General features: G+C 36.1%; 1 protein-coding gene across 2 annotated transcripts in view; it reads right to left on the reverse strand.

Annotated features, from left to right (window-relative positions):
• The window catches only part of Usp24 (ubiquitin specific peptidase 24), a 133,709-nt gene that overhangs the window by 56,426 nt on the left and 58,207 nt on the right, over positions 1–19,076 (reverse strand). For both annotated transcript variants that reach the window (XM_071617878.1, XM_027944930.2), the window contains exons 20-35: positions 18,913–19,024; positions 17,219–17,295; positions 15,924–16,064; positions 15,682–15,735; positions 14,425–14,540; positions 11,422–11,488; positions 11,187–11,297; positions 10,415–10,513; positions 10,148–10,321; positions 7,524–7,609; positions 7,273–7,366; positions 6,081–6,236; positions 3,939–4,036; positions 1,916–2,011; positions 1,570–1,798; positions 546–705 (exon numbers count right to left, since the gene is read on the reverse strand). In XM_071617878.1, the coding sequence (XP_071473979.1) occupies positions 546–705; positions 1,570–1,798; positions 1,916–2,011; positions 3,939–4,036; positions 6,081–6,236; positions 7,273–7,366; positions 7,524–7,609; positions 10,148–10,321; positions 10,415–10,513; positions 11,187–11,297; positions 11,422–11,488; positions 14,425–14,540; positions 15,682–15,735; positions 15,924–16,064; positions 17,219–17,295; positions 18,913–19,024 (1,870 nt within the window). The remainder of the gene's footprint in view (positions 1–545; positions 706–1,569; positions 1,799–1,915; positions 2,012–3,938; positions 4,037–6,080; positions 6,237–7,272; positions 7,367–7,523; positions 7,610–10,147; positions 10,322–10,414; positions 10,514–11,186; positions 11,298–11,421; positions 11,489–14,424; positions 14,541–15,681; positions 15,736–15,923; positions 16,065–17,218; positions 17,296–18,912; positions 19,025–19,076) is intronic.

A 19,076-nucleotide genomic window follows, 5' to 3' on the forward strand; every position in this document is an offset into this window, starting at 1 on the left:
AAACTAGGAGAGATAGGTAGGGAAAGGTAGGGAGTAACCTCATGAAAATAGAATGGAGACCAGCAGAGCAGAGAAGGAAATCAGAGAAGGGAGGAGGGAAGGGAAAGGGGAGGTCAATGATATTGACCAAACTACATTGTTATATTGTGTGCGTATACGAATATATAACAATGAACTCCATTATTGTGTGTGAATCGTAATGTACCAATTAAAAAATATGGGGGGTAAGCCCCCCCCCCAAAAAAAAAACACCCACCAAACCAAGGAAAGAACTGTTTTCCAGGTCAGAAAATTCTAGATGAATTTGTGTTACTATCACAATTTCTGGCCCTCTTGCATTTTTATACTCTATGTACTTACAAATGTCTTTTCTTCTGAAGAAAGCATGGCACATATAGTGCACAAATATTAAGCCTGCTCAATTTTTACTCATGCTCAAAAGCAAAAGGCTCTCTTTGTGACTCTTGACACCTCTACACATAGATGATTCTTACAGCTATTTCTTATTCAGTGTTCTAATTACTATTCCTTGTAAAAATCAGTACCTGAACTGCTGAGTCTGTTTCGAATTCCAGCAGGAAACAGAGAATTACTTTCTTTAATTGGCTGGCTACTCCCAACCAGGTCAAGTCGTCCTGCAGCAGCAGCCCATGACAATCTCATAAAACAAGCCACGGTAGAAGTGAAATCACTTACTTCCATAGTCTAAAGAAGTGTGGAAAGAGTGTTATTAGGAAAGGTAGTGCAGTATGAGCATATTCTACTAACTTCTATACCTTCTTACTGGCCTCGACTTTGTGAGACTCTTTTCCCTCCAACAGCATACAAGAAGACAGCCTTCTTCATGCTATCACTCTGTTCAGACTTTTAGTATCTGTTATTATAAAACAGAGCCTGCTCTTCAGGTTCTAGCTTCAAATGGCCTTCACCAATTTCCCCCCACCCCTTCTTTTTTTCAAATTTTACTTTGAGACAGGGTCTAAGTTGCTGGGCTGGCCTCAAATTTGCAGTCCTCCTGCCTCAGTCTCCTAAGCAGCTGGGATTATAGGAATGCTGCTATGCCTAGCCCAATTTGGTTTTTACTATTTTCCTTTCCCACACGCTATGCTTTGGCCTCTATAAACTATCACATGACCTGCTTTTGTCTTTAACTTTGCTCACACTCTCCCTTTTACTTAAACAAATCTCCTCTCTCCACCTCTCCAAATACTTCTCTCTCTCTCTCTCTCTCTCTTATATATATATATAAAATATATAAATATATAAAATCCCCATCTAGCCTGCAGGATTTAGCACACATGCTAAATCCAGAAAAAAATTACCCATGATGGCACAGATGAAGGAAATTATTCCACTATGAAGGCCCACAGAACACTCTGCTTTTACTATACTTGCTTTTACTACTACACTCTACCTTCCAAGTTATTTTTGCACTACTGGTCTCTTTCTTGACATAAATTCCTTGAAAGCAATATTCACATTTTAAACACTTCCATATCTACACGGTCCATCTTCTAGGCAGGGCCTTTAAGGATTAGGTGTTTAATACTTTTTGAATACACCACTCACTTGTATTGCAACTCGAGCAGCAGGGATGATTTCCTCAACTCTAATAGATGACCGATCCGATACTGACAACTGTCGGTAGGATGACTTTTCTGGGGTACCACATAAGGACATCTGTTTGCTTGTCTGCCGGCTGACATTTCGGAATGGGCGAGAAGAAAGTGCTTCTATGCCATCTTTGGTGAGGTCTTCATCTAATAACGTGGGCATTGTTTGTCCAACAAGTAAAAATCTTAAAAGGAAAAAGCTGGACTTATTCAAGGTCATTTAATATTAAAAATGATCTGATTTGGGAAGAAAAATAAAGTCAAGTATTGTCTTGTGAGACTAATACAATACATTTACATACCTTGCAAGTTGTAGACAGATGGAATAAACACCTTGCCTTGTCTCATAGTCCACTTCTGATGGAATGGAATCCCTCTGCATGACATTTACAACCAAACTTCAAAGAAAAGAAAAAAGGTAGTATATTAAAATTTCTATTTTTTTTTCATAGGCAGTTTTTAAAATAATGAATGCAAAGGCTTATAAAAATTCTTAGTTACTAAGTTTCTACAAAAATTCTTACATATAAATGAACAATGCATATTTCTACCCAATAGTTTCCTATGATAAATAAAACTCTCTTGAATCCATCAAAATTAGACTCTTGATTTAGCCAGATACCCAAGACGCAGTGTTCAAATAGTTCTCATTCTCATGAATGGTCTGAGTTCCTGAACAATTGCTATTTTGGTACTAGTGGAACTATCAATTTAAAAATATATCTAGAATTGGTGTATTTGGTCAACATGTTTTCCAATATTCACTACACCCAAATACTAATGGTAAAGCTTCAAAATTCTCCCTGCCCACTCCTTCCCCTCTACCTTCTAATGTATCCTCAAATGATCAACCAGAGTGGTCCCTTTAAAATAGACCATGCTCCTCTACTACACAAAATCCAGCAATGGCTTCCTACAGGAAAAGAAAGCAGAGTCTGCAGAGTAGCCTGTAAGGTTCTATATACCCTGATCTCTGGCATCTGTGTAACTTTGTTGTCTGCCTCACTCACTCAGCCCCAATTGCTCTGGCCTCTACTGGCATCAGGTAGGTAAGGTCCCCATGCAAGGGGTGTGCCTTGGCTGCTCCTCTGGAGACCCCTCCCCTAAGGAGGCCTTATCCCTTCATCTCCTTCAGGTCTTTATGAAGTTTTTCCTAACCCTCACTGCTAAAAATTACCACCCTCTACATCCCAGCTTCCTTCTTTTATTTCTTTCTACAGATCTTATTACCCACGATGTGTACTTTTACTTATTTGTTTGTTGTTTATCTCCCTCTCCAGAGTGCAAGTTTCATGGGGGCATGGATTTTGACTAACTTATTCACTGCTCTATTTCCTGGCCATAAAACAATGCCTGCAATGTGAATTAACAAACAGATACAGATAAGCCAAAGTACAATACCTTTATTATCACAAACCTACAGAGGGCTGGGTAATTTGAAATGAATTTTTACTAAGAACACATTACTGTTGAATAAGCCCTTGTGTGCCAGTCCTTCTGCAATGCCTGGTTAGCCCACATTTCCCTGTTTCTCATGCCCTTTTATCTCCACAAGGTTCTTGCTCAGCTTCCCTTCCTCACCAGACCACTACATAGGAATTCCTGCAGCCACTCTTTGCTCAAGCTTCAAGTTGGTCTTCATTCCTCGTCCAGAGGACCTTTATCTCTTATCCTTTGCTCAGGTCTTAGTGTAATAGGTGACACATCGTCATGTTTTCACTCACACTGCCCTCCACCCTGCCTTCTAGTACCCTTTCCCTCCTCTTCTATCAAGGAAATTTCTACTCATTTCACAATTCCCAGATCAAAGGTCACTTTGTGCAAAGCACTTCCTAACCTTATTAACCTAGAAAATTTAACCACTACTTTCTTGTTCTCCACCCCCCATAACTTTTTATATGCCTTTATTTTAATACTTATAAGATGGCCAGCTAGCTGTCACTCTTAAACCATGAGCCTCTCAAGGGCAGGGTTAATGTTTAATTTATCACTGCATCCTCAGCACTAATGCTTTGCACAGTATAGATTTATTGAGAATGAAATTCACCTTACTTCAAACAGATAAAAGACTCAAAAGAACCAGAGCCTCTGCATTTCTATTATTCTTAAGAATTTTCCCCACTACCAGTGGGGAAAGAGATGTGCTTCTGTACATTTTTCAAATAAATGAAAGTTTTAAAATGTATCAAAATATTCTAAGAGACTTAAACATCATTTCTTCTGATAACTCTCATAATGCTTCACACAATACCTTGTAGGAATAAGCAAGGCTTTGCAGGGAAAATTAGCTATTACAACTGTACTCATTTTATATAACTCACATACCTCAAACCTCCTGCTTTGAGGAAATTCTCACAGAAGGATTTAGCACAACTTCTTGCCATGTCATCATCAGCTGTTGGCATGAGTTTGGAGCTCAGAACCTAGAAACAGACAAACACAATTAACCATTCCAATATGTATGCAGAAATTACTAAGCAAAACATTCAGGGGACTGGGGTTATAGCTCTGATGGTAGAGCGTTTGCGTTGCATGTGTGAGGTACCGGGTTCAATCCTCAGCACCACACAAAAACAAATAAAGTAAAGGTATTGTGTCTGTCTACAACATAAAAACTATTTAAAAAAAAGAAAAAAAAAAAAAAACCATTCAGGCAAAATCTCTTTAAATGTCATATACTAGCTATCCCTTCAGAAGTACATGGGGGCTCATGTTTCACAAAACCACATTTTCCATTCTATTTAATTTGGAATAAAAATCTTTCTGTTGTGAAGAAAGCTAACACGCTCTTCTTTACATGAAATAGGTAAATGTGACAATCTTAGGCCTTCATGCTTATATAAGAATAGATAACCCTGTGTCATGTGCTGGACAGGTACTTTAAAAAGCACATAAACCAAAGTTTTATGAAACAGCCCCGATGTTAAAGATGCAAGATGAGCTCCCTAATGACTCTAGTTCCTGTTCACTGAACGTCTCTAATGCCTAAGATGTGTATTTTATTTTAAAGGTGAGAGGACTAAGACCAGAGAAGTTAAGTGACCTCTTACTCAAAGTCACATGATTAGAATTCAAATCCAGATGCGTGGCACTCTAATACACAGGTCCCCACTCCAATTCTGCAATACGTACCCCCAGAAAGCTTAAATGAATGTTGTGGTAGGGCAGAGAAGAATTTTATACAAATAATCATACTACAATACAAGACAACAAACTCAGTTCACATTATAGTTTCCCTAGCTACAAACTGAAAAGACAGCAGACATTCTGAGGAGCCCATTTCCCAAAGAGCTACCTCAGTTTTCTCATCACCTAAAGGAGGATGATAATTATGATCACCAGAGAATTGTCTGAATTAAGTTGCAAGTTTAAGTTTAGTGCAAGTACCAGCATAAGTGCTCAGTAATCAATAGCTCATTCAACTGTTATGATTAAAGCATTTAAATCTTAAAATTTAAATCTCTTATTGCCTCAGTTTTAAACTAGATACAATTAAAGATATTTCTCTAGTCTTAAAAAATTTGCTTTTATGAACTTAGATTTCTAATGTAGGATTTTTAAAAAAAGATTTTGGGAAATGGGCTCCTCAGTCTCAGATGATGTACTGCGTAGACGGGAGCCCTCTGCTCTTCCTGAAATTACAGTTCTTTATCTACACACACACACTCCCCAGCTTAGTGGGCAAACATTTACTGAAGATGACAGGTTTCTTCAAAGGAATGTGTGTTTGGAATATCCACTTTGAAGTTTCCTGGTGGGCAAAAATAAGTTCACAAGCAAATTGCAGGAAATCAACCTTTTGGGTAACAGCAAAAGTGCTTTCTGAAGGGTTAGGCTTTCCAAATATTTGGTGTATCTAAAAGCAAAACACACCTATCAGAGCACTTCATACTTAACTGTGAAGTTTCAAAATTATACTGGAGATATTTCATTATTACAGTGTTTTGGTTCTGAGATGATGTAATCTAGGTGGCTGATGATAAGCTAGAGTTCACTGCTGGATCATTCTGTTTTTCTAGGTGCTCTCATTTAGATAGGAATATAAATTAATAAATATAGGATTAAAAGTAATTGCTTTTTCTAGTTCTTCTAAGGTTTTTAAGTCTTGAAATAATAATGTTAATGTGCTTCCTGATCAATTCCTCATTAATCTTGATTGATGTCAACAAATTACAATAGACTTAAAAATATTAGGATGTATTTAGTCAAGAAGGCTGAAGATAATTCATATCATATAGGTTTGCAAAGCTTCCAGAGGAAGGTAATGACCTATTTAACAAAAATATTTCTTATTATTTATTTAGATGGTGTTTTACAAGGGTAAAATGAAGATAGGTATAAATCAAAACAGTGAAAACTTTTTGCCTCCACAAACTAATCTTCAAACATTTCTTGCATCTGAAAGCATGAATCTATAAACCAAAATGGATCTATCAAAATGAAATGAAAACAAATGAGGTTTCTTACTTCCAAGTTGTAAAGCACTCTGAAGGTGGACATTCCTGGAGCAAAAGATCGAAACAGACTTTCTAAGATTGAACTGGCACTTGGCTGATGCTGTTGTTTTGAAGAGAGGGATGGAGATTTTGAAGACTGAGAACTTGATTCAGACAACAATGTCTTCTAGTTTTAAAGAATTTGGGGGGAAAAATACATGTTGTAAAGCACAAATTAAACATCTCAGTGCATATTCTAATATTTTTTCTCTTAATAGAAGGCAAATTAGTAAAACTTTTCTAAACAATTAGCTTCATAAAACCACACTACTCTGTAATTATCAACAAAACCTCAAAGTTCCCCATACAAATTCTAAATGTACAATGATACTCAAATACTACATGAATACTTTTAAAAATGTATTCTAAGCAATACTAACAAGGTCATTTAGGTTTATTTCCATGTTTAAAAAGTGAATGTTTACATATTAACAATGAAATCATAAGACTGCTTAAGTAGTAATCTTGAGAATTTCTTTTTAGCTAATACTAGTGCTATACTTTCTAATTACATTAGTTCACTTCACTCTCAAATTACAACCTAAGCCAAAGATGACAGGATTAAGCTGATCTAAATTTTAACCACTAAAATATAAAATACAAAAATTGTTCTAACCATTTTGGTCTAAATGAATTTATTTTGAAAACATAATTGAACAATATGATGAATAAAAAGTTTTCCTTCCTCCATATAAATCTTCTAAGAAACAACATTCTAAAACATTAAAGTGAATTTTAAATATCACTTGTGAAGAAAATGAAAATCTATTTATGCAAACCACTCAGACATGCAACAATTAGATCCAGAGAGGCATCGTGACAGAAGAAAAATATTTCAACTGAGTCAAAACCAGAGTCTGATCATGAACAAGCAACTTCCACCTTTCTGAGCTTCAGTTTCCTATTATATACTACGAGGGAGGAAAACTGGATGACATTAAAGCCTCTTCTGGATCTAAAATGTTATCTCATTATTGACTCCATCTGGATACTTTAAACACCAACATTAAGTTTCTATTTCTATTTATGGCAAAAGTATTTCTCAAAAGAAGACAAAATACTAGGGAAAGATGGCATCATATGGCCTTACTGTGATTTTAAGTTGTGGTTTTACTGAATCATGATTCATATGCTAGTTAAATAACTGTCGAAGACACACATACCTTTCTGCCTAAAGAATCAAGTTGATCAAGAGCTTCCTGAATGGCAGGATCAGTGGGTATCAAGAGCAGAAGCTTTCGAACTCGTAGAGTTATCCTGAAAATTTTCAAATATAAATTTCTTTCACATAAGTCAGTTTCAATAAAGAAGTTATGTAGTTAATAGGGAATATAAAGTAAAATTCATTTTAAGTGAAAAGTAACTAATATTCGTAATTTTCTCTCTTTCAAGTCTCATGAATATTTGTATTTACCTTGGCTCCTCTAGATTGGCAAGCTGGTAAAGCATGTCAAACACATTACATACAAGAGCCATTACCACACCAGGGAGGGATTTCTCCTGAGGGAAAAAAAAAAGCAAAATGTAAATATATATCTATCTATCAAACAATTTTCTCCTTCATTCATCAAACTTAAAACCAGAAAAACCAAAAAACGGCCCCCACTACTTTTCTGAAAGGCTGGCCATTACAAAGCTTGAGGGGAGCACAGTGTTTAATGCTTACGTGCTCTGAAGATCACAATGAGTGATCATCACCTCTAGTATGCACTACCTGGTATCTTCCCCCAGCCACCTGCTGGCAAAGGGCTAAGGCACCAAAAGGCAGGCAGCTTTGAAGAGAGGCAAAACAAGGGTCATGTGTAAGTAATGCAATGGAAAGCATCAGAGAGCTAATCACAGCTCATTTGCAGCCAATGAGATCATAAGTAAATTGAACACAGAATTTAAGTATTATATATATATGGACATTCATTCATACCCACACATATGTACATGTAATTTAAGTCAAGAAGAAGAATTACCCCATTTTTTCTAAAGATCAGAAAACACAAAGTAGATATAAATGCAAAGAAGATACGTGATTAAAGCACTATTTTCTGGTTATAAGAAATAAGAAACCAGATATCAGCACAGAATGTGTTATTCATATGTGGAAAGATTTTTTAATATCCATGACAAATATAAGTTTAAAATTACCAGACTTGAACATGCTATGTGTATTATTTTATTGCTGATTAACCATAATAATAGCACTCTGAGATTCTTGATAATATTAAGTATAATTACTTTAAAACCCCTATAATATTAAACCTGAAGAGTTCTTTGATATCTATGGCAAGGTGATGCTATAAGTCAGAAAGATACAAAGAACTTCCATGTGGAATTAAAGAAATATACATACAGTAAACATGAAAATTAAATCCCCGTATGTCTTTAAATATCTTTGTGTCACACGAAGCTTGCTCTCAGTGGAATAGTGCTATTCAGCTTTGTACCCCTGGAAAATCTGCTCTTATGGGGCTTACATTTTACTAAGGAGAGAAATAAAGAAGGTAAGAAAAAAAAAATGTATAGTAAGTAATGGAAAAAATAAGTGAGGAATGGAAATGAGAAGAGTGCAGGAACATAAATGGGGTTGAAAATTTAGGTAGGACTATGAGAGAAGGCTCCTTGAGAAGGCAGTATCTCTGTAAAACCTGAAGTGAGAGAGAATGGCCTGACGGCACTGGAAACAATACCCTGGGCCTGGGGTGGAGCGAGTACACAGGGCCTACTGTGTGTGGGCACAAAGAGGGAGGCAGTACAGCTGGAGAGCTGTGGATGAGGGCCTCAGAGACCATCCAGAGCCGACATCAGGCAAGGCCCCAGAGGTTGCAGCAAAGACTCTGTGAGCTGAGGAGTGGCATGATCTGACTTAAGTTTGGTAAGACCATGAGTCTGCTGGGTGCCCTTCAGGAAAGAGACAATTGGATTAAGGGCAAGAGCTGAGCCACTGAGGGAACTGCTGAAACACTCAGGCAAGGGACGCCTAGACTAGTATAAAGCTGTGTAGGCACAGAAAAGTAGCTGAATTTTGGAAGTAGTTTAAAGGTAGACTCAAGGATTTGCTGGCGGGCGCAAGTATGAGGGGAAAAAAAGGAGGAATTTAAAAATGTTGGCATGAGGAACTAGAAAAAAAATGAAGATGGCATTATCTGAGACAGGGCTAGATTACAGAACAAAGAGAATGGCATTAGAGTAAGGTGGTAATAAAGGGAAAATCATAAGTTCAATTTTTTTGGATTTTAACTTGGGGTGTCTAGTAGACATTTAAGAGGAGATAGTAAATAAAAGGAACCACGTATTGACTTTAAGCTAAAGATTAAAAACTGGGGAGTCGTCAATGAATATGCAATATGTAAAACTTTGGGACTAGATGAGATTACTAAGGGAATGAACAGAAAGAAGAGAGCTCCAAGTACTGGCCTGGGAAAAACCTTTATATCAGGAAGATGAAGCGGAATCAGCAAAGGAGACAAAAGAACACCACAGAGATGGGGTAGTCAGGAGAGTCCAGAAAGTCACTTTCAAGGGGAAGCAGCTGTATGCATCAATTCCACAGAAACATCAAGATAAGGATTCAGAGGTAGAGGAGGCAACTAGAAACGAGCCTGACTGTCTCCGAGAGAGGATGGCAAAAAGGAAATTGAAAACAAGTTTGGACGACTCTTTCAAGGATTAGGCCAGTGACTGCTGAAGATGAAATTTGAATGAAGAGCTTGTGTTTTTTTTTAAACAATGGCAGAAATAACACAACATGTTTGGATGTTAATGGAATGACCCAGCTGAGAGGGAAAAATCAATGCTCTAGGAAGAAGGTTGTGCTAGAGGACAGTGTGGACAGGCAGAATGACTTGGTGCTTCAGAAGGTTCTGTGACTCAGAAAACTGGTAAGTTATATGTCATCCCCCAGCCGTATCCTAGAAGTTCTCAGTGAATAGCTGTGAAGAGTCAGAACTTGTCTGAAAAAAAAGGACATAATCATCCAAATTTATATGGGCTAAAGATATTGATTGATTTCAATTTAGAAACAGGAATTTAGCAATCACTCAATACCTGCTCCATGGCATATGATGAACTAAAAACCCCACTGCTGCTGCTGCTGGAGCTGGTTGAGGAATCTGCTGAGCTCCCAGAGGGGGTCCCACTGCCAGAGGTCTTTACTGTAAGGATTTGTTCATCAGAAAAGCCCAGCTGGTGAAGAAGCTTTTGATCTTTATTCACTGTCAGCTGTAAAAAGTAGTTTCTTAATTATTGAGAAGGAAAGGAAGAGGAAAGTATTCACATCAGGCTAAAGTGTCAGAAGCTATTATTTAAACCCACCAGACTATCATTTGTAAATATCTGTATATTATCCACAGGAGAGCACAAATGCTTGGCTATCTTCCACCGCACACTCCCTATGGTTTCGTTACTGTGGGCCTGTAAAATAAAATCCAAAACTGTTGTGAGAGGGCTTACTTATTCCTTAAACAACTGTTAGTGAGCATCTGCTATGACTAGGCCCTTTTCTAGAAGCTGGGATCATAGCAGAAGCCTTGTAAGGCTTCCCTTCTGCTGACATTAAATGTTCTACTCCACACTCCCACCACTCCCTATTACATGTGGAATAACATCTCAAACCCTTTCTCCATAGTAGGGCCTTCCACTCACTTTTTCTCACTGTGCTCCACTCATGCCAGTCACCATACCCAACTTGGTACCTGTTGCTCCCTTTGCCTGGAATATTTTTTCAAGCAAATATCATTCATTTTATTGCTCTGTTCAAGTCTTTAAATAACACTACCTCAGAAAGACCTTCCTCGCCCATCTTTATCTAAAATGGCTTATGCACATTACCCCCAGAGTTCCACCAACCTTATCCTGTTTTATTTTTATTTACTCTTTATAATACCCACCACCACCTGCCATTATATTATATATTTATTTATATATCTGCTTGTACCCCATGGTTTCCTTTCCTTTCAGGCCTTTATTCTAAATTTGTTTATCAAACAGGTTTGAGAATCATCATTCATGCAGCTATCTCCATTAACAGTAATCTTATGAAAGTAACAAGATATAAAACTGGCTACAGAGCTTAATATAAACCCACCTCTATAGTGAAGGTATCTTTGGTAGACTCATAGGTAACATTAAGAGTTAAAAGATGTCCATGAAATGAGGCACCATGAGGTAGAATAGTTCGTGGAACAGAGTAAAAATCCTTGAATAAGACATAAGTCAAACAAGTCAGATGCACTGTGCCACTATTAAACATGTCAAAAATATATACCTACACAATTAGTATGATAATAAAATAAAGTTGCTTTAAAAAAAGAAAGGCATACCTCAATAGTGATCACATAGCGTTCTGCCAGAAGCAGCAATCTCTCAATTATTACAAGTTTAGTGGATCTATGGTTTAAAAAAAAAAAAAAAAATTACACATATTTGAAATGAATTACTGATCTGAGCTCAGTTCTAATCTGTTTCACCAAAACCACAACCAGAGTCTGACTTACTGGACAAAGACTGAAATCTGCTAAGATAAAACCTTTTTACCCAATGGTTCAAACCAGCTCACAGCTGAAGTGCCAAGATGGAATAAGGGAGGAGAAGTATGCCCCTCCCCACATCTCTTTTTCTCTTTTAAAACAGTTGTTTCAAAAATAGAGGATCTGGGTCCCCGGGTCTATTTGTCCATCAACCCACCAAGAATGAACATTCAGAGAGTTTGACTTTCATAATCTTACAACTAAAATATGGCACAAAATTCTGTAAACATATGGAATCTGATATAAACTGCCTGAAAATTACAAAACAAATGCAAACAAGTAATCATAAATAAAAGCTATATGAAAATAAGATCTGATACGTGCATATCTGTGTTTATAATAGCACAATTCATAATAGTCAAATCATGAAACCAGTCTAGATGTCCATCATGCATGAATAAAGAAAATATAAATGGATAAAGAAAACACAGTAGAGTTTTATTCGACCATCAGGAAGAATAAAATCCTGTCATTTGTGGAAAAATGGATGGAACTTGAGAGCATTACTTTAAGCAAAATGAGCCAAACTCAAAAAGTTAAGGGTCATGTATTCTCTCATATGTGAAAGCTAATGAGGAAAAAAGAGTGGAGGGAGCTTAGGAAAATAGAAGGGAGACCAGTAGAGTAGAAAAGGAAACCAGGGAGAGGGAGGAACAGAGGAAAAGAGAAGTACTGGAGAATGAAACTGACCAAATTACCAGTATATTATCTGCATGTGCAAATATACAACAATGAATTTCAAATTTCTGTATAATTATAGTGCATTAATAAAGCCAAAGAATAAAACCCAGAGGTAACAAAGAGCAAAATGAAAAAAAAAAAAAAAAAAGTGAAATCTGAGGTACCCTCTGGTTGAAGACTTACACAATTTTACTTATCATTTGAAATAACAGGCTCACAATATTCAACAGCTTATATAGTCACAGTGTCATACTTAGAGAACACTACACATATTAAAAAATAATTCACTGGGCATGATGGTGCATGCCTGTAATCCCAGAGATTCAGGAGGCTGAGGCAGGGGGATTGCAAGCTCAAAGTCAGCCTCAGCAAAAGCGAAGTGCATAGCACCTCAGTTGGACCCTGTCTCTAAATAAAATACAAAATAGGGCTGGGGATGTGGCTCAGTGGTCAAGTGCCCATGAGTTCAATCCCTGGTACCAAAAAAACAGAGAGAAAGAAATAAAAATTCAAGAGCTCTTAGATGAAATTCTAGGCATTTCAAATAGGTTCATTTTCTGAAAACAGATAAGAGGTATTTCCATTTTCCAACAACTGTACTGACATACTGATTACCAATATGGAATAATTACAGATATAAAATTTTTCTCAAAACTAGTAAAATGAGATAAACTACAATGTTCTGGGTCAATTACAACTGTGAAATTATACAATCTTACTCAAAATTTACAATAAAAATTTAAAAATAATCATGTGGTTTTTCTCTGTAGTCAGTCAAATATAAAGTGATTTAGAATAAAAAGCACTTTTAATAAAAAGAAAAAAACCAAAAAAGTACATTCATTTAGAGAAGTGATAGTTTGGAAATCCCAATTCAACAGCTCATAAATGATTTACCTGAGGGATGAATTGGTACAGAACTGAATAACAGAGATAGACTACATTTAACAAATATGTAATAAGAAATTCTTAATAAGCCTATTTGAGATATACTTCTGAGATGAGAAAAACATCACTGTTCCTATCATGAACTGAATGTGTAGTCACATCAGTCACTTAAAAATCAAGTCTGAGGGGACAGAGTCTTAATCTGCTTCCTTCATATTAATAAAGTACAGCTACACAGTACACAACTCATTTTTGCAAGGAATATGGACAAGAACCTTGCATTGATTCCCCCTTTAAAGTAAGGCTCTGAAAAGTAAAGCAACATCCTCAATAGTGAATAAAAACAAATGTTAATTTGTTTATTACAAAAAAAGTAATAAAAGCTGCTTTTGTTCTGGGAGTAGAGAGGAGTTATCTGAGTACCCATCACCAGAGGGCAGCAGAGTGAGTGGCCGCCAAGTCTTCCTGGAATCAATGATTTGGAGCTGCTTATCAGTAATAAAAGGCTCATAAAATTCCACAAAAGTTATCTTAGTTACTTCATTCTAATGTTCTTAAACATGAGTTGTCTCTCCTTACTATTCTGGAGAACTTCAGCAAACGCTAAATTCAGATTTCACTGATAATTATCTGAAAACATCAATGTGAATAAGAGACAATGTTGGATCAGTTTAAACAAACATTTGGGGATAAAGTTCTCACTAAAAATCATTTCAAAAAACAATATTGGGTAAACAGTATTTTACTGTGATTATATTATAATACATGGTTTTAGTTATTCACCATCTTCCACTTCATTTTGCTTAACTTATTAACACCATGGATATGACTATCCAAGGAGAAAAGCTACATAAGAAGGGGATATTTCAAACTCAAAAAAAAAAAGTACTCTTTGTATAATGAATATATCTTTTTTCCATCCGAAAGAGTTGGTTATTCACATTACACAGAATAAAAGTGTCATAAAATAAATCAAAACCAGTAACAAGAGAACTTGTCCATAAGGTAAAAAGAGGGGCAGAGCAATGTTTGGGTGGTTCGGGTGATGACCTATAGATCTGTGAAACCAGATTTTGAGAGATGTGACAGGGAACATACAATTCTTCAGGATATGACTGATTACCAAATTTAAGACAAAATAAGGAATCAGTAATTAAGAGATGTTCACAGGAGGGAAAAAAAAAAGATCAACTTTTAAAAAAACTAATACACACTCTAATCACTTACCTATATGGAGACTGAACTGATGTGGCTACAGTTGGCATAGCAGTTGCTGTAAGCATTTTTGTTGCTCTGGTCACAGCATGTGTTAGAGTGGGGCCACCAAGTGCTGAACTGGCTGCCTATAAAATATGAAACAATCATTCTGTATTTCTCAACCTGGACTCAACTGACATATTGGGCTGGACAACTTTTTTGTTGTTGCAAAAGGCTGTCCTGGGTACTGCACGATGTTTAGCAGGATCCCTGGCCTTCACTCACTAAGTACTAGCGGGTCCCCTTCTAGTTGTGACAATCAAAATGTCTTATAGTTGGGACTGGGGCCATAGCTCAGTGGTAGAGCACCTGATTCACATGTATGAGGCCCTGGGTTCGATTCTCAGCACCGCATAAAAATAAATAAATAAAGATATTGTGTCCATCTACAACTAAAAAATAAAATGTCTTATAGTCATCACCAAATGACCCCTGAGAGAGAAAGTAAGACCCAGCTGAGAACTACTGCTCTATATATGTTAACACTTACCTGGCACCTTACAAAACTTGAAGTTTTATTATGATGACATATTTGAATGAAGCCATAATTTAGGAAATATTACAGAGATTCTAGCACATATATGTCATTGAGATGAACTTACTGATATTTAGTCAGAAGCATTTTATGCTTTTGGGATACTCTTTATGAGAAAAAACTGTAGCACAAATTTCAACTGAAAATGAATGTTCAGTTCAATGCTTTAACCATCATGCTAGAAAAAGGGCATTGGAAATATACAGGAGATAATATTAAACAGCAGGTTTCTGATGAACAAAGACAACCACTTCCACCTACTACTGAGTATCCTGCTGTGGTCCTTAAGAGCATTTGTTGTATAAATTACATGAAACATGGAAAAGAACAGGAAAGGAAACAAATGCTTACGTAAAATTCCTGGAGAGGAAAAAAGAGAAAAATACTGCTAGAAATGTGGAATGTACAGACCTGTTTACTGAACATAGTTCCTATACCCAGGAGGAGGGTGGGTAGAGTGGGGAATACAGGTGGTGGAATGAGAAAGAAAGATTTCCTATGAAATTTATTTCTATACTGGGGGCAACATGGCAAATGTCTGTTCCCTATGCCACAATCTAGTACTCTTCATAAATTCACCAATAGGTCTAGCCACAAACATCAGTATTATGCGTTATCTTAAAATATAAAATTAAAAAAATAGGAAAAAAGTATTCCCTTCAAAGACAGGTTAAGTGAAAGTTGTTACTCACCTCTAATCTAGTGTAGCAGTCAGCAATAAATTTCTTATGTAAAGACACTGAATCCTGAAAGTAAAAGGTAAATGGAAATTAAGGTTAGGCTTTGAAACTGAGTTTTAGTAACTATTCAGGATATAATATCAAAACAAATAAGCCAATCTGGGGATATGCCAAAGATCACAAGTTATCAGTAAAAAATATATATAATTTTCTGCCTTTTTGTGTATAAGTAGTTTCTTTCCTTAGATACTTACCTTCTTTAACCTAGGATTTAGATTAATATAACTATAGTTTATGATTAACTGAATCGCTTCATTAGCAATTTCTTCATCAGGTGATTCCATGGCTATTTTCCAAATGAAATCCATTCCTATCAATTCCAGCTTTTCTACATACTGTTCAAAAGAAAATTAAAATTATATATAAATTGAATTACACAGCACACCAGGATCACAAAATTACAGTAAGTATTTTATATTACATAATGAGTCTTCACCTCTTTAGTTCAATATGAAATGAGGACATAAAAAGCCATCTATATAGGAAACCACTATTGTACTGATATGGAACTTTTTTTTAATATTTATTTTTTAGTTGTAGTTGTCAATACCTTTATTTTATTTATTTATTTTTATGTGGTGCTGAGGACTGAACCCATGTCTAGGTGAGCACTCTATCACTGAGCCACAACCCCAGCCCCCTGATATGGAACTTTAAAATAAAAAAGCAATCAACCACAGAAGCACTATGCAACCTCCATGGGAACTAGGATAGGCATGGAGATTCTTCTCCCCACAATCACAGCACAGGAGTGAGATAAGGCACCATTATCATGAGCTTTTCTTCAAAAGAAAATGGAGTCAAGCTAGAAGCAGTTATTTAATCTTGGGGCTAGATATGGTTTTCCCAAAGCTCAGTTACAAATAGCAGAGTGAAGACTTACAAGATCTTACCAATATTCCTACCACCCCAGAAAGTCAGGACCTGAATGAGAGACTTAGAAAAAGCTAGTTCTTAACCTTTCTTTGTAAAGCGGCATGTGTAAACATAAACATAAGCTGTATACATTGCATACAACACCATTTTCCTGCTTTGTTGTATATTACTAAATTTTTTACCAATCTCTGCCATTGAGATTCCAAGACTGATGATTTCATTACTTTTTTTAAGGGACATGTAATTACTGAATCCGAAGAGCTGGAAGCCCAGATGGAGCTATTCCCTCCTCCACATTCTTCTAGCCACAGCAGCCCCCCAGTCAGCAAGAAGCCAAGACAGTGATGTGAGAAGTTGAGCAGTGACCTCCAGCACTCTTGAAGAGAGGCTCTGCCATTAATGTCCAAGTCAGCAATCAAGATTTTTTTTTTTTAAAATCCATGTGTTCTTTTAATTAGAACACATAATTTACTGGGTGTAGTGGCACATGCCTGTAATTCTAGGTACCTGGGAGACTGAGGCAGGAGGATCACAAGTTTGAAGCCAGCCTCAACAACTTATTATACTAGATAATTCAAATGATCTATATTTGATCTGAGAATAATTTACTTACCAACTGAGCTCCTTGTCTTTTTAATCGATGATCACAGAGATTCACATTTTCAAAAAAAGTCTTAAATAAATTAAAACCTGAAATAATAGAATGTCAGATAAAGTCATGCACTATTAAGTAAAACATTGAAAGTACATTAAGAGCTAAAACCACAAAACTCTTGACAATGGTTTCTTAGATATGGCATCAAAAGCACAAGTAGTGGTAGTACAGTGGCCAGAGGAGAGCTTTAATTCAGAAGTTTTGAGACCAGCCTGGGAACACAGCAAGATCCCATCTCAAAAACAAATAAAAAAGTAAGTAAATAAATAAATAAAACTTAAAAAAACAAAAAGCACAAGCTCTAAAATATTTTTCAGGTAAGTTGGACTTCAATCAAAATAAAAATCTTTTGTGCTTCAAATTATCCTATCAAGAAAATGAAAAAAAATCAGAATAAGAGGAAATATTTGCAAATTATTTATCTTATAAGGAGCTAGTATCCATACTATATAAAGAACTTTTACAACTAACAATAAAAAGACATATAACCCAACTTAAAAATGGGCAAGGCTGGGCAGGGTGGCACATGCCTTTAAGACCACCTATTCAGGAGACTTAGGCAGTAGAGTTGCAAGTTCAAGGACAGCCTTAGAAACTTAGCAAGACCCTGTCTCAAAATAAAATAAAAAGGACTGGGGAGGCAGCATGCATGAAGTTCTGTGTTCTGTCCCCGACATCATAAGAGGGGAGGAAAAAAAGAAAAAAGGAAGAAAACACATTAGAATAGATAATTCTTCAGAGAATATTCAGAAATTGCCAATAAACACATGAATAGATGCTTGATATCATGAGTCTTCAGGGAAAATCAATTCAAAACTTTAAAAGATACTACTTTACATCTACCAGGATGGCTTAAAAAAGAAAAGAAAATGCAGACATTAACCATTATTGGTGATATGTGGACAAACTGGAACTCGTAGCTGGTGGGATTATGAAATGGAACAACTACTTTGTAAAACAATCCGGCCGTTCCTCAAAGGCTAATGAGATATCAAAGCAATTTGAATGTTTATAGCAGTATTTCTCATAATAGCCCAAAGAAGTAACAAAAAGGTCCACCAACTGGTAAATGGATAAACAAAATATGGCATGTCTTCAGTGAAATACATGATACAAGGTAGGTAAGCCTTGAAAACATAGACTTTCATATAATGAAAGAAGCCAGATGGTCACATGTAGTATGATTCCATTTTAAATCGCCAGATTAGGCTAATCCATAAAGAAAGTAAAGAGATTAGAGAATAATGCAAGGTAGGAAATGAAAAGGTGCTGTGTTTCTTTTTGAGGATATGAAAACATTCAGGAATTATAAAGTAGTAAAGGTCACACCCTTTTAAAAATACAAAAAGAAACAAAAGAAAGGAGCTCTAACTTTGAAAAGTTTTTACCTTAATGAATCTTTTTGCAGTAAGAAATTTCAAAAAACAATCTGGCAATATGGTCTATCAGGCCATATAATATAAAAATTAATCATAAGATACTATTTATGTAAAAAGAAGTTTATCTGCATCTATCTAAATATGCACAAGGGAAATTCTAAAAGGATATACCAGACTGGCTAGTTGCTTCTGATTAACAGGCTTATGGGAGAGGGAAGGATAAAATTTCTTCCTCTAAAGAAGTAAAACAAATAATGTGAAGTAATTATCTACCATTCATAGTGATTTCATATGACTCCAGTTTCAGAATTTTCTCCTTGAAGAGCTGCTGCTGAACATCACTCTCGAGATCATGCTGCCCTTTTGTAAACCACTCAAAGCACATCTGTGGATTAAGACAGATAATGCCCTATAACTAACGATACATGCTGTGCAAT

Source organism: Marmota flaviventris, chromosome 10, assembly GCF_047511675.1.
Source record: "Marmota flaviventris isolate mMarFla1 chromosome 10, mMarFla1.hap1, whole genome shotgun sequence".
NCBI classification, from domain to species: Eukaryota; Metazoa; Chordata; class Mammalia; order Rodentia; family Sciuridae; genus Marmota; species Marmota flaviventris.